Raw genomic sequence first — 16,646 nt, 5'->3', positions numbered from 1 at the left:
CCAGCTTCACGAGGTAGTCACCTGGAATACATTTCAATTAACATGTGCCTTGTTAAAAGTTATTTTGTGGAATTCCTTTCCTTCTTAATGCATTTGAGACAATCAGTTGTGTTGTGACACGCTAAGGGAAGACAGCCCTATTTGGTAAAAGACCAAGTCCATATTATGGCAAGAACAGCTCAAATAAGCAGACAGAAACAACAGTCCATCATTACTTTAAGACATGAAGGTCAGTGAACTCAGAACATTTCTAGAACTTTGAACGATTCTTCAAGTGCAGTCGTAAAAACCATCAAGCGCTATGATGAAACTGGCTCTCATGAGGACTGCCACAGGAAAGGAAGACACAGAGTTACCTCTGCTGCAGGGGATAAGTTCATTAGAGTTGCCAGTCTCAGAAATTGCAGCCCAAATAAATGCTTCAGAGTTCAAGAACAGACACATCAACAGTTCAGATGATACAGCCCTTCATGGTCATATTACTGCCAAGAAACCACTACTAAAGGACACTAACAAGACTAGCTTGGGCCAAGAAACAAGCAATGGACATTGGACCGATGGAAATCTGTCCTTTGGTCTGATGAATCCAAATTTGAGAGATTTGTTTCCAACTGCTGCATCTGTGACGCAGAGTAGGTTAACAGATGATCTCCGTATGTGTGATTCCCACCGTGAAGCATACAGGTGGTGTGATAGTGCTTTGCTGGTGACACTGTCAGTGATTTATTTGGAATTCAAGGCACATTTAACCAGCATGGCTACCACTGCAATCTGTAGCGATATATCATCCCATCTGGTTTGCACTTAGTGGGACTATCATTTGTTTTTTAACAGGACAAGGACCCAACACACCTCCAGGCTGTGTAAGGGCTATTTGACCAAGAAGGAGTGTGATAGAGCACTGCATCAGATGACCTGGCCTCCACAATCACCCGACCTCAACCCAATTGAGATGAGTTGGATCGCAGAGTGAAGGAAAAGCACCCAACAAGTGCTCAGCATTTGTGGGAACTCCTTCAAGACTGTTGGAAAAGCATTCCAGGTGAAGCTGGTTGAGAGAAGCTTTGCACACGCTTGGCAGTCAAGGCAAAGGATGGCTACTTTGAAGAATCTAAAATAGATTGATTTGTTTATCACTTTTGGTTAGTACGTGATTCCATAGTTTGTTTTCATTATTATTCTACAATGTAGAAAATAGTAATAATAAAAACCCTTGAATGATTAGGTGTGTACAAACATTTGACTGGTACTGTATGTGCCAAATTTTGTGCTTTTATCATTAAGCTTTGCCACCCCACCAGAAGACATTCAGCACTTAGCTCTGACAAGAACAGCATGGAGGGATCAGGAGAGTAAACAATGAATGAATGAATGGGCGACAATTTCTTAGCAAGGCATACATTTACCCTGTGATCCGGGCAACAGGTAGCCTAGCATCGATACGTTCATATTTCATTCTTCACATGGTTAAAGACGACAGAAATCGGATGGGGAGTTGATTGGGTTATAACTGCAAGTTTGTCACTGTAGTTCAATGTTTCAATTAGTAAAAATGAAAAACATTGTGCAATCTGGTGCATAAGCAAAGTCCATAATATTTATAGTAGAGGTGGCCCAAAAAACATTAAGGTCCCGTGCAATCAGAATCATCATTTTTTTTAATAGTTGCATTATATCTTAAGGAACAACTAACACAAATGGTGTGATCAGAAGTCGAACGTCTATCACCTGAGATTTGTTATTCCACTATTCCTGAAAAGTTATACTGACCACTAGAAGATAGTTTGATTTTGGAAGTCCTGTAGACCTATGTGCTCTCCATCATAAAGCAAATGTCCAACTTTTTCACCCCTTGATTAGCCCAGTAACTGGTACCCATTACCCTCCTGGTAATGAGATGTTAACAAGCAGTTAGCATTAAGCATGAGCAGCACGAAATGGACATGAGTTGCTAGAAATGCATAAAAATTTATTTTTGTCATTAATATTATGAATCATATCCACCCTTAGAAAAAAAAAAAAAGTGTAAGCATCAAAAAAATATATAATAAAAAGTGAGACACGGGAGCATCGTGAGGCAAAACAAACACACGGCAACAGTACAGGAGCTTCGAATACATGATTCATTTCTTTGTTGTTTAAAGTTCCTATTATTGCTCTACCAACCACATTTGTTCCAACTAGAAATTGTGAATTACAACAAATTATGGAGTCAAAGAAAAACGAGAGAACTAAATACCCACCCCCATACAAATGGTAACATAAACTAACAGGCAAGCACAGTCGGAGGGCCATTCATTCTCAACGCCATTCAGGATTGTAACCAAAATATACCTCCATTATTTTCAATAAGGACTTCATTGAATTTCATTTCATTCCCTGAGTTGAGATGAAATGACCCTCCAACCACACAGACAGGCATTTCAGTTTGAACTGAGATAAGGCTGTTGTTGCCTCTGGAATGTTGATCTTAAAATTGGTTCTCTTGATCAGAAAAGCTCAAGAGATCAAGCGCTGCTATTTGGGTCCTTTTCTTTGTTCGTGGATTAGTGAATCATTTAAAAGCTTCAAAAGAATAAAACAGCGTTGGGACTTTGTTTTAAATAGGAGCTTTTCCCTACAATGACAGACTGACTATTTCAGGGGTTGCTGACAAGAGACCATCAATTAGATACAGAAAGTAAAAGGGAGAGAGAGAGAGGTCTACAGTAGTCCTTGTCCCTAATGATCCAGTCTTGTGACGATCAGAATTTAAGAGTCCACTGCTTGACGCTGGCGTCATGGGAGGTGGTCACTAGAGTGTGCTCATCTATCCAGGCCAGGCCACTGACGTGGTGCAACCTGTGGGCATCTGGAAAGGGATGGGAGAACAGTCATTTCACAGTGAGACAGCCCAAAAAATAAAAATAATAATAAATATATATATAAATATATATACACACACATAACGGGGCAAAAGACGTCATATGACTAACATTTTAGAATTGGGATTGCATATAGAGTATGTGTTACTGCTAAAAAGTAGAGTTTGGTTTTCCACTGAAAAGTGTGAGCATTTTGAATGTCTTCCTGTAGAAGATAGGAAGGAATAATGCTGACTGCCATCCAGTGGTGGTGAATAAAATTCATTTCGGGGACATTTGAGAAATTCTGCAAGATTCATCAGCAATGGTAATAAAAATCTAAGATGCTTTGTCATTTGTCAGAGGCACTGAAAAATGTGTATTTTTTTTTCATGTTAGCTTTTGTTGTCCAGACAAAAAGGTTAAGTACCTACACAAAAGGTTAGATTCAGCTACCAGCACTAAATGTTTGCTACAGAAAGGAGATGTGGTGAGCGTATCCATTCAAAACCTTCAGTTTCCATAGTGCTGGTTTGAAATATCTGGATATGGTTACACAGGGGCTCACTGAATACTATTTTGGCACTCACCTGGGATCTTCAGTCTCTTGTCTGCATCATTCACTGTCCAAACATAGACCATCATGTCCATCCCACCACTGGCAAAGTGCTCATTGTCGGGAGACCAGGCCAGGGTGACCACTTTTGCGTGGTGCCCATAAAAATCATTTTTGACCTGTTGGAGAGGGACAAACAGAAATGGATGCAGAATCCACCATGGAAAATAAAAAGTCTACTCCACAAGACATTCCTAAACCCAAATGGCATTTCCTGTTCGGTGGGCTTTAGGAATATATTTCTTGTAAACACGTTTATAATTCTAGCATTCAGGACAGCGAATACGGAAGGACACGTTAATGAGGCTTGTTTTGGCAAAGTTTACGTCAGAGGGATATGAGAGGCTGCGTACCGAGTAATTGTCTGCCACTGTGAAGACTGTGACGACCTTCTTCTCGTCAGTGACGGCCAGGTAGGCGCCATCTTTGGAGTAGGCCATGTCTGTGACTGGCCCCTTGGCCTCCACGCTCTTCCCCTCGTCCTTCAGAGTGTTGCCTTGGACAGAATACAAGCGGACCTTCCCATCCTGCCAGGAGGAGAGCGAGAGGTGGCAAAGAGAAATGCCAATGACAAGGGGAGAAATGTATAGTAGTTCGAGCTGAACCACACCTAAATAAACTTCGACATGCAGTTTTAAGTACATTCTGAAGAGTTTCATAGCAATGATTAATTGTGCCCCTGATGCAAGTATGTAAACATAACAGAGTGCTTGACAAAATATGACAGGACATCTTCCAATAGATCTTGAAATTCAATTTTTTTCTGATCCAACACCACAATCCCAGTTTAAATGAAGTTTCTATAGGGAGACTTACTGCCCCGCCCACTGCCGCAGTGCTGCCCCCTGGGTGGATGGCTCCTGCCTCCGGCTCGTAGTCCAGACTGTCCAGCGTGAACACCTTCTTCTTGTCCTTCAAAAACACCACCTGAGAACCATCCCACACACAGTCAATATTAACATCATCAAGCACAGACAAGCCACAGCCCCATTCTGAGAGTCAGTTAAAAATTCATTTTAACCCTCCGACGCCGACTACAATACACTCCAACCGTGACGCCTGAATGACATGAGTGGGCACACGTCAGGAGGAGTTGACTTGGTTACCTGTCCGATGCACACAGCCAAAGCGAGCCCCCCTGCTGCTACTGACACATGTTTAGGTTGGACGTCCATCTTTACCAGGTTGGAAGCACTGCCAAAAACAACAAAGTATCATTGAATCATTTTTCCATTAAACATGGACCTTTAAGTCCTCTGGGTGAAAAATCAATGTCTGTCAATAGATCCCTATTAACGTGTACTTTCCCCCTCTTAATAAAATGTAAGGGTGCATCAAAGGATGTCAAATATAGATGTTGCTCAGGTTTATGAATGAACATAATGTATGACATCAAAACTGCTGGAGCTTGCCCAATGAGAATAAGTGAAAATCTTGAAAACAGGCAGTATTATTACAAAGCTACCCTAACTACAGATAACTCAACTTAAAAATATTCCATAGGAAGCTGTTCAAGAATTTGGTGAAATGCATCTCTCATATCAGGATTATGTCCCAAAAATCACACTACGCCAAGTGCACTTCTGGTATTCTACCTTAAAGTCGATCGCGTCTGGACCCACCTGTATTCTTTCTTGGTCACGCTGGTGAAGCGAACCGTGTCGTCCATGCTGCAGGTCACCAGCTGGTCAGCATCGTCCACAGCCATCTTGGTGACCAGGTTGCTGTGGCCCTTCCCTGAGAAGTCGTTGTTCTCCCCGGTCTCCGCGTCCCAGTAATGTGGAGGCCACGGTTAAGGATCATCTGACAGACCAGGAGAGGGCAGTGGAGCAGGTCTCATGGGCTTAACTTAAAACGCAAGGGACCATAAAACCATAACAGCGGTGTGGGCCTCCTGCTAACCTACCCGAGACGATGGCATCAGCAGCAGCTATGGGACATATGCAGAAATGGCTATTAGATTTTATGTGAGTCTTCATAAGTGCCAATCATTCTGTTGGATTCTGCATACACAAGGCCTTGACTATTAGAACTTGAGGGTATTTATGAGCCTCATGTTCCAAATGCCAACCAGATCCCGTTATATAATTCCCATTCACTCAGGGGAAATTGACTCAGCGGAAAGCGCCGCTCATCGTTAATAGGCCTCAGTGTTGACACAGCATGGCCTCCTCCCAGTGAAAGGATATTGATGTGGCCGTCATGGCTGCCCGAGTAGATGTAAGAACGCCCCCCGTTTTTGTGAACCGTCAAGGACTGAATGGATTTGCTGTGACCCTGTAAGACACATGATAAAGAGTCATCAAATGATTAGTGGAGAAGAACATTCATTCAGTTTGACACAAAACCATCAGTTGTGACACTTTCAGTTTTGGCACGATTTCAGCATTTCAAATCAATGAGAAATCTTTTAGCGTTCTCCAGAAAACTGTCAAATTAACTATTGAATTTTGGTGACTGCCGAGAACCACTTGTATGCCATTTCCTGTCCTGTCACTGAGCTACGTGCATGTGTCGAGCAACAAGTGGCATGAGAATCATTTGTTAAAGGACGATTTGGTGATCAGGATACAGATTATGTTCATAGAGTGCTTATCACGTAAATAAATCTGCTAAAGGACCGTTTCAGGGTGGTCCGTCAATATCAGGAGATAAAGCCTGCCAGTTGTGTCTAAAGAGTTCAAAAGAACACCCTAATCTTAACCCCTCCATCCCCGACTCTGGGTCCCCAACGCCTTTAAGCTGATTTCACACTATGAACATATAACATCCTGAAAAATCGTGTAGTGTTAAAGAAGCGTCGGGCTGACCTTGATGGTGCGGAGTGGCCGGTCGGGGTTGCTCTTGTCCAGGTAGTTGATGTAGCCAGACAGGGAGACGCTGAGCAGGTGGTCCTTCTGCCACAGGCAGCCCAGCTGCTGGTCCATGACGTCGGCACCCATGTTGAAGGTGGTGAGGGCCGTGCTGGTGCCTACGTCCCACAGCTTCACCGTCTTGTCGCCCGAGGCAGAGATGAGCTGAGAGCTGTCAGGGCTCCAGCTCACCTGGAGGAGAACAGAGGGAAGGAGTGGACGCAGGGTCACGGATTGGAGGCGTCGAATCACTGTCGGTTATCACAGTGCTTTCAGCAGAAAGACTGTTCGGCTACGGTTTCTCTTGTGGTATAAGCTGGGAAAGCATGACAATTTTCCTTGCTCAAAAACTTTATCAAATACAAAAAGGAGGCATCGAGTAGAAGTAAATTAATCCACAAATATGTATAGAATTTCGTGTGTGTTAAGTGACTGTGTGCCAGTGATAAGATCAGTAATTATGTTTATTTATCTACCAAGAGATGATGCTTGGGTCAAGGACAGGAACACATGCTTAGGCTCAGACTGGCAAGCTTTTAAGCAACTGAGGAATCCTTGTGTAAGACAAATCAGAAAGGCTAAACCTGATTATTATGTAACCGCTCTTTCGGATTGTAATGGGAACCCGGCTAAATTAAAAAAAAAAATTCAAATTTTTAAAAAAAAATGCAAATTTGGAAAACTGTCAATTCCCTAAAGGGTTCTACTTCCTCAGCCAAAACAAATGAATTCAGACGCTGGCCTCATTACAGAAAAAGTCATCATTGATGCATTAAAAACCTCCATTTTATTTCAGCGGGCTCTCTTTGAAAGAACTTACGCCTATCACTGAATATTGGTCTGGACGCTGACTATTTAAACTAAGCTTGGACTATTTACAGAAAAATAAGTCCTGGATGCTTTGCTAGCAATAGACGAGAAACCCACAGGGGCCGACAAATTTGATCCTGGTCTGTTTAAGTGTGCAGTGCCCATCATTGTTGGCTCAATAACCCACATTCTTATTTAACATTGTGATCAGGAAATACTCAAAAAGTATGGGAATGAGCTCGTGCTACTCCATAAGGGCGGGGATAGTAGTGATCTTAAAATCGTTGCTCCATTTCAAGGCTTCCTTGTCTAAGATTCTTGAATCCTTGGTAAATGTACAACTTTGCTATTTAAAATCATCTGAGAAAGGCATTTTGAATATAAACCAAATCAGGGTTTAGGCCTGGGCATAGCACCATTACAGCAACCACTGTAGTTAATGAGCTTGTCAATGCTGTAGACACTAAAAACACTGCATTGATTGTGGACCTGTCAAAAGCTTAATACTGTTGATCATACTATTTTATTGAATGAGTTGTCCTTGATAACCATGAAAAGGCAGGCGTCAGAACTCAGGCCATTGTGATGTAGTTAAATCTGAATTTAAGTACAAAAAAAAGTACCACAGGGGTTGAGCGTCACCATTTATATAAAAACCATTGGTCAATCTGTTAAAAATGGTAAACTTCATCTATATGCTGATGATACCAGTATGTTTCATACTGTACCAGTATGTATGCAAATTTTACAAATTTGCCCTGTATATACACACACGAAATATTGACATTCTATCCCCCCATAAAAAGTGTGTGTGTATATATCATCAAGATGAAATGTATTTAAATTTTGTTCCAGCAATACAGTGCATCACAACTAAAAGCAGCTTTACCTAGCTCAGTGGAGACCGTAGGAACCTAAAGAGTTAACCAATCCTGTGAATGGGTTTTGCAACTCGGGCGTGTCTATACTTCAACAGCAGTGTTAGATAAGACGAAGTTCATGAAGTAGGGCCTTGTAAACAAAAGGGGCCTAATGTAGAGCTCTACGGGTCTTTAGCGAAGTCCAGACAACCTTTTTGTTGCAGGATGACACGATAAGTATCAAAACTGTAACTAAACGAAGGGCACTATGGTAGTAGCAGCTGTGCTTTGATAAATATCACATAATCAAGAACAGATAAGGTTAACTGAATAATCTGCTTCCAACTTTAAATAACCAGTTAATTTAAAAAAAAGAAATGATGTTTTATCCATATTAATCCAAATGCGTAAGTATGTATATGCGGGAACACGTTCATTTGGAGAACCATCTGAGTGAACATGTAAGGTTTCAGATGAACTGAGAGTTTAAAAACATGCATTTCATTTTGCCTGTATTAAGCACAACTTTTAAATCAACAAGGGATTCCTTCATAGCTATAACATCTGATCAGTTTTAACAGAGCCAGATCTACGGTCAGGTCAATAGCATACATACTGGTATCATCAGCATATAGATGAAGTTGACCATTTTTAACAGATTTGACCAATGGTTTTTATATAAATAGTGACGCGCAACCCCTGTGGTACACTTTTTTTGTACTTAAATTCAGATTTAACTACATCAATCACAATGGCCTGAGTTCTGTCACTAAGATAGGCGTCAGAACTCAGGCATGCCTTTTCATGGTTATCAAGGACAACTCATTCAATAAAATAGCATGATCAACAGTATTAAGCTTTTGACAGGTCCACAATCAATGCAGTGTTTTTAGTGTCTACAGCATTGACAAGCTCATTAACTACAGTGGTTGCTGTAATGGTGCTATGCCCAGGCCTAAACCCTGATTTGGTTTATATTCAAAATACCTTTCTCAGATGATTTAAATAGCAAAGTGGTACATTTACCAAGGATTCAAGAATCTGTTAAAATAAAAAAAGGGTAAATCAAAAACAATCATGGAATTAAACAAAAAAAAAAAAGCATTGTTGAGGTACACAACAAAATAATTTCTTAGGGACAAATGAAAGTAGGTCTTTTCACAGGAATAGATTGCACTTCTAACTTGAAAAGGAAAGCATCCATTTAATGGACTACATGGCCACTTTAATCTGGACTGGGTGTTCACCCCCTCATCATTGGAGCCTGACAAGTTATGCTGAAGGAAAAAAAAAAAAAAAAAAAAAAAAAAAAAAAAAAAAAAACCACACATACAAGTTCCCATTCTCAGCAGGCTAGAGTAAAAACCCAGTGACTACATGTTTCAAACCACAAGTCAGAGTTGAACGTTGACGTGGAAAATAAAAACGATACGGAAGCCTGCGAGGTACTTACGGCATAGACTCCTCCCTCGTGGGCCTTGGCTCCGCCCAGAGCGCAAATCTTCTCACCAGTCTTTCCGTCGTACAGGAAGATCTAGGAAAACAGAGTAACGAGTAAGAACCAGCAATGTACGGTAAAATTGCTTCCATTCACCATCAGGAAGAAACACGTGACTACTAATGCCCTACAGTCAGCAATTGTGGCTTCACTGAAATGTATGACAAAATGTGCCAATTCACAGCTGTTTCCTACTGTACTCTTACTCCCCTCCACTAAACTAGAACTACACTCAAAATCATATGCATTTGAACAGTGAAGCTACATTTTATTTAATGGGGCTCTATACTCCAGCATTTTGGATTTGAGATCAAATTATTCATTTGAGGCAAAAGTACAGAAGGTCACCTCTTATTTGATATTTCCATACATCTGTTTTAGCATTTAGAAATGAGAGCACTTTATGCATCTAGTCCCCCCCCCCCCATTTGAAGAAATCATAAGTATTTTGGACAAATTCACTTAGTGTAAAGTACTCAATAGTTCAGTATTTGGTCCCATATTCCTTGCACGCTATGACAGCATCAAGCTTTTGACTCTTCAAACTCGGCTGCATTTGCGGTTTGTTTTGGGTTATGTTTTGCCAAATAGTAACTGAATGGTGACTGGAGTAATTTGAGTGAGTAGATGTTTATGAACATGGCTAAATCATTATCCTAAGAAAAATCATGAATAATGACAAGTGAGAAAAGTTACAGGCTACAACAAAACATGCTTACCATTAACAATAACAGGGGCAGTTACATTTTTTATTTTTTTTGGGGGGTGGGGGGGGTTAAGATCTTTGTGCCTCTAACTTCCCCAGTCATCATTATCATCCAGAATCTTGGTAGCATCCACAATTCTTATGTACAAAAATACTCCAATGACAATATATTATTCAGTTCCTATATTAGGCATAACAAAAACTGTTTCTAGCAATTAAGACAAACTGATGCTAGAGCATTGACAGCATGAGACAACCTTAGCGATGCTGGGTACCTGACCCTGGAGCAGCTCGCGTACTCACCTGACCGTCAGCGCCAGCCGTACAAAAGCGGTTCCCGTCTGGAGAGAAACGCACGCAGTTGACAAACCTGCTGTGGTCCTAGGATGGGGTAGAGCGGGATAAGGAGAGAGATTGTTAGACACTTCAGGCCATTCCAAAAAGCAGGATTAGAAAGTAAGCCAGCTAACTTTTATTAAAAAGTCAAATATAACTCTGGATTTTCTGGTTGATTTAAGAGGGCTACATTTGTATATTGGTTGTCGTCAAGTCAATTATACCTTGTCGAGTTTAAGTCTATTTCAAGCAGCTTACTCATTGGTCCAGCTTTCTGGAACAGCCACCCCCTTCTCTTTTAAAAGAGAATATACACACAGAAGGGACAACCTACTTCTGGAGACCCCTATGGGAAATTCAGAGAAATCAGTTTCATTTCACAAGGCTCCCTTTTCAACCTGCAATGACACCCATCTGCTAGATCACAGAAGTCTCATGCATCTTGTCAAGGAACTACACGCGGCTCAGAATGGCATGAACATTTCCAAACACAAATGTTTTCAGCAATGGTGAATTGCCAAAGCACTTGCTCTAAACACAATGCTCTTAAGATGCCTCCATCTAGGAGTGCATGCTGGTTAGATGAATCAGGTTTGAGAAACATTTTACAGACAGACGCAACATTCTGACAACACGTTATCTTGTCCGTGTTGACTATTGAAACCACATCTAAGGCCTATTTTTATATCACTGAAAGGGGTATCCCTTAGAGTCCTAACTAACAGAGAAAATGGTAGTGTTCAGCACTACCATCTAGAGCAGAAGTGATGTGCAGACATTGCTTAAAGAATAATTACAGCATGTGGGTAAACAGACAATAACAGTGAGTGCGTTTGTTTAATGTTCAGCTCATTGCAAGGCTTGCCATGATTTGTGAATACACACTCCAAGCCAAAGCATGACACTTAGCTCTGCCCAAAATAAACAAAAGCATTTATTTTATTAGGGTCATCTCCCCTCTCACCAGATTTGTTGCCAAGCTACCCTACGGTATTCAAATTGGGATGTGTAAGCACTGAATGTATATGGATGTGATCCAAGACAGTGATTGGTGGTAGCCTGTTGCAAAGCCAAGTCCAAACAGACAGCTTTCTTGCTAAAGGGCAGTTGGGGGAAATGCAAAAAAAACAAATATTGCTAAACGATGACTGCTCCAAGACCGGTAGTGTTTGGTAGGCATAATGCACCAAAATGTTTTACTGAATAAGTTGGTAGTAGACTGTACTTCCCTTTTTGAAAATGTAGAAATGCTGTTCACAAATACAGATTTTAAAGGGGGTTGTGGACTATGTAACATGTGATTGTACACACAAAAATAAAACAATACTGTGAAAGCAAAGAGTGGAACAAACTGAGAACCACAAAAAAAGTAGCCAAGAATATAAATGCATAGGCCCAAGACGAGAGTACTCCCCCTTGTCCAGATCTCTATATGACGACCACATCTCTATATGTACACAACAAATGGAGAAGGCTTTTGGTTTCTGTTCTGGAACCCTTTAGACATCAGAAATAAAAACATTTGACCAGACTAATTCCAGCAGCAGCGAAACAAACGAAGTTAACAAACGAAGTTTACAAAGTATATCTCCTCTCTTTTACAAGAAACCAAAGTAGACTTGATGCCTTCAATGGTCAACAAATGTATACAAGTATTCACAACAGGGGTAACCAGGCCATAGGACAAACACCAAGGGGCCAATTCAGACTTAGGAAACGTACATCCACATGTGTGGCATATCAAGAAGCATGATCATTACACAGGTGCACCTTGTACTGGGGACAATAAAGGGCCACTCTAAAATGTGCATTTGTCACAAAATGTCACAGATGTCTCAAATTGACATGCTGACTGCAGGAATGTCCACCAGAGCTGTTGCTAGACAACTGCATGTTAATTTCACTACCATAAGCCACCTCAAACATCATTTACAGAGAATTTGGTAGTATGTCCAACAGGGCTCACAACCGCAGACCACGTGTAACCACAGCAGCCCAGGACCTCCACATCCGGCTTCTTCACCTGCACAAACTGCCAGAAACCATCTCGGGGAAGCTCATCGTCCTCACCAGGGTCTTGACTGCAGTTCGACGTCGTAACCAACGTCAACGGGCAAAATGCTCACCTGGCACATTGGATAAGTGTGCTCTTCGCAGATTAATCCTGGTTTCAACTGTACCGGTCAGATGGCAGACACTGTGTATGGCGTCGTGTGGGCGAGCGGTTTTCTGATGTCAACGTTGTGAACAGAGTGTCCCAGTGGCGGTGGGGTTATGGTATGGGCAGGTATACGCTACAGACAACGAACAGTTGCATTTTATCAATTTTAATGCATAGTGATACCGTGACGAGATCCTGAGGCCCCTTGTCGTGCCATTCATCACCTCAAGTTTCAGCATCATGCACGGCCCCATGTCGCAAGGATCTGTAGACAATTCCTGGAAGCTGAAAATGTCCCAGTTCTTCCATTGCCTGCAGTGACAACATTCCACAGGCCACCAACAGCCTGATCAACTCTATGCAACAGAAATGATGGTCACACCATTTGAATTAAGGCATCTGCGAACAACAAATGCATACATGTATTCCCAGTCATGTGAAATCCATAGATTAGGCCCTAGCGAATTTCCTTATATGAACTGTAACTTAGTAAAATCTTTGAAATTGTTACATTTTATATATTTGTTCAGTGTAAAAACGTGTAATTTATATTTACAATTCCCTTATCCAAACAGATGAATCATTTACCTGCTCTTATCAAGTTGTAAATTACAGTGCATGGAGAGTGGTGGTATTTCTATCGGGGAAAAATTAAGTAGATGGGATGCTTCTTCCACTTGGAACAGGTGGGTTCGCTAGAGCTTATTCATGGTTTCCTCATGCGTAAAGGTGGTGGAATTAAGTTCAGAATACGGCGTCTCTGCCACACCTTTATTTGATCTACTCCACAAACGAATAGCGGGTGAATACCATGCTATTCCCTTGCTTAAGTTAACGGTCAGCTATGCATGGAAAGAAGTACATAAGAGGAACTTAGGGTCTATTTACGTGCACTCCCCCCCCCAAGTGAATCCAGCCTATAGTATCAAAAGTCAGTAGTCAGGACAACAGTTAGAGACCTACAGACAAGTCCCTCCCAACCACACACTGATGGACATTGAGAACCAATTCCAATATTTTCTCAGGAACCTCACACACACACACACACTCACTGCGATTGAGAACTTAAACTTGAAAGGTGGTCCCTCAAAGAAGGCTCCACAGTTGTCATCGCTTCCGGAGATCAGACGGTAGGGGCGAGTCTGCTTGATGTCCACGCTGTTGATGACTTTAGAGTGGCCTGAGATCTCTCCCACAGAGGAGCCAGTGTCCCACAGGAACACAGCCCCGAACCTGGGAGGAAGAACAAAAAAAATAAAAAAAGAGAGACAGGAAATTACAAAACATTCATCAAGAGCCAGAATCAAATCTAAACAAGTCATTCACATGCGCATGGGTGATTGCGAAGTTCCCAATAAGAAAAATTCATTTTAGGGGAGAAAAGAGTAATAAGTATTCATGTCCCAAAATGCAAATATCTAAAAAAAATAAAAAATAAAAAAATGTACAAATTTTTTAAATAGTCTAAAGCATGATATGTCACATACTGGAATATTGAATTTATCAGATACTGGGATGTTCACTTTAAGAACAGGGGTGGCCACAACTGTTTCAAGAGAGGTAAGCTTTTGTTCCAGCCAAGAACCAACATGCTGGGATGTGTTCAGAGAACATAGTTTCTATTAAAAAAAAAAAAATTATCCTTCTATCACCTTAACCAAAAATAAGCATTATTATTGGGATCTGTTTCAAAACAATGTCTTATTTCTACTGAACACAACCCTGACTCAGGTTCTCAAATTCAAATCAGGTGTTTTAATGCTGATGTGGAACAAAAGCCTACACACCCTGTAACTCTCCAGGTGACGTGTTGATGGCTGCTGACCTAAAGCTTATACAATTGTCGATGACATTCAACCATTGTTCACCAATGTGTACATAGGTTTTGCCAACAGTGCACTATGAGCTTATTTGGAAGACAAGTGTGCAGGCTCCATGTCCCTGTCCTGCACTAGGCTCTATAGACTCACTTCTCACGTCCCTCTCCCACACAAGCGATCCTTTTGCTGTCCTCAGTCCATGCGATGTCCTTGATTTTCCCCCCGAAAGGCTGGTACTCATACTTCAGCAGGTGTTCCTTCTGGGTAGTGTCCCAGATACGGATCTTACCAGACACATCTGTAGGAAACATTACATTTGATCGTTGCAGATTTGGCATCACTCGCATGAAATTGATCTACGGCCATGTGGCGCTATGCAAATTACATAATCTCCACAGAATAAACATGCATGAGATGACTCTAGGTACATGCAAAACGTCTACAGCTGGTCTTTTCACCATTCACAATGAAGACGCCAAATCCACTGACAGAAGAGATGCGAGAGAATTGGAAAAGCTTTCCCGTTTCTTGGCATCTGAAGCATGATAAGACATGATAACCCATAGCTACCTCCAGAAGCAATGTAGAAGCCACTGGGGGCGTACTTGGCGACAGTAACCTGATGAGGGTGCTCAGTGTAGATATCAGCTATGGCAGGGTTCTGTCAGAGATTAAGCAGAACTCTAACATTAGTACAGGTTGTCTCACACCAGCCATCCCAAGAATACTTTTTAAATGCACACAGCTGCAATATAGACGGGGGAAGAGGTAACATCCTATAATAAATCTGACCAGGCAGCCCAGATCACAAATTTCACTCTACATGAACACACGCTGATATAGGCCTATCAGTTTAAGGTTATCAGCCGTCAACAATGTGTCAGGTGATGCGTTGATTGGATTGAAATAATTACGTTAATGTTCCTGATGATGACGCTCTTTCCATTGGTATAGAGGAAGTTGTTGCCTTTGGGATCGCCACCTAGGACTTTGGCGACTCCTCGTTCCATCTGCGGGAGGCTGGCAAACACATGCTCTGTGTGAATGACACGGAAAAGTGTGTTATTATTGCTATCTGATTATAGGCATGGTACAGGTTAGTCTAGGCATTGACCTATTTGGTTGGTAAATATCGTTGTGTGGGTTAAGTGGTTGTAAAAACGAACAAAGCAAAACTGTACTTCAAATCAACTAATAAACTGAATTACACTATAGCTTGTATTATGTAAATATGCCAGGTCATTGAAATGCATATTTATTTATTTTTTTTACCTTTATTTAACTAGGCAAGTCACATATTGTAAATAGCAGTCTGAAACATAAAGACAATAACTAAATAGGCCGACATCTACCTCTGCTTTTAGCGGGTCAATGTAAAAAATGTCAACTATGCGCGCGAATGTAATATATTTGCTAAAAGCACGCACAACGACCCACATTCTGTGAATTGTCATATTGCGTTGCATGTTTCGTATGGCAATTTCAAAACCGAGTAGGTTCACTTTCAAGCGCCATCCAATAAGAGGAAAATCACCTCAATTACGAATACGTAGCTATTTATACACAGGAATCTTGGCAGCGGTGTGACGGATTTCAAGACAAGAAACGTGATTGAAAATGCAAATTGGGCGAGGTTTGTGCAATATACATGTAGCACGCTAGCTAGCTAGCTGCTTCTCCAGTGAAGCACTTAATTTGTTCTGAGGAAGCGATTAAAGGCCCATCTTTATTGTACATTGTTTCAAAAAGCAAAATAAATTAAACGACTTACTCAATTCATATGACATGTTCGCTGATTTTGTATTAATTCCTCCGAATGAATGAAACACCAAACCTCTCTGATCCACCGGCTAGTCTAGACTGCTAATCGCACAAACACGGAAGCAAACGCCACTCTCGGTATGCCTGGCCTTGCCCATATATAGTAAACTCCGACGCGAGCAGCTGCTGACTTGCGATCACTTGCCTATTGAGGAAATGACGTTTGCTTGAATAGTGTAGTTTAAGAAGATACCCAACAAGGTAAATATAAGACAGTTTGACACTTTGCCCCAGATGTTATGGATGATGTGATGACAAATAGTTAAAAATAACTACTTTAAAATGTTAAGCAGCAATCAGCATTGGGTGTGGGGATGGGGGAT

General features: G+C 41.3%; 1 protein-coding gene across 1 annotated transcript; it reads right to left on the bottom strand.

Moving 5' to 3' along the window:
• Nucleotides 1–1,640: 1,640 nt before the first annotated feature.
• Nucleotides 1,641–16,431, bottom strand: wdr1 (WD repeat domain 1). The gene is made up of 15 exons (XM_029776209.1): nt 16,274–16,431; nt 15,417–15,538; nt 15,073–15,163; nt 14,653–14,800; nt 13,735–13,915; nt 10,489–10,566; nt 9,435–9,515; nt 6,270–6,503; nt 5,649–5,736; nt 5,082–5,238; nt 4,566–4,653; nt 4,276–4,386; nt 3,813–3,986; nt 3,434–3,578; nt 1,641–2,851 (listed from the first exon to the last, which is right to left on the bottom strand). The coding sequence occupies exons 1-15, from the start codon at nt 16,287–16,289 to the stop codon at nt 2,745–2,747; spliced, it is 1,821 nt and encodes a 606-aa protein (XP_029632069.1). The 5' UTR covers nt 16,290–16,431; the 3' UTR covers nt 1,641–2,744.
• Nucleotides 16,432–16,646: the final 215 nt, after the last annotated feature.

The sequence above is a fragment of the Salmo trutta genome, chromosome 14, assembly GCF_901001165.1.
Source record: "Salmo trutta chromosome 14, fSalTru1.1, whole genome shotgun sequence".
Classification (NCBI taxonomy): domain Eukaryota; kingdom Metazoa; phylum Chordata; class Actinopteri; order Salmoniformes; family Salmonidae; genus Salmo; species Salmo trutta.
The sequence above is the reverse complement of the archived record's forward strand: the minus strand, read 5'-3'. Positions and strand labels throughout refer to the sequence as shown.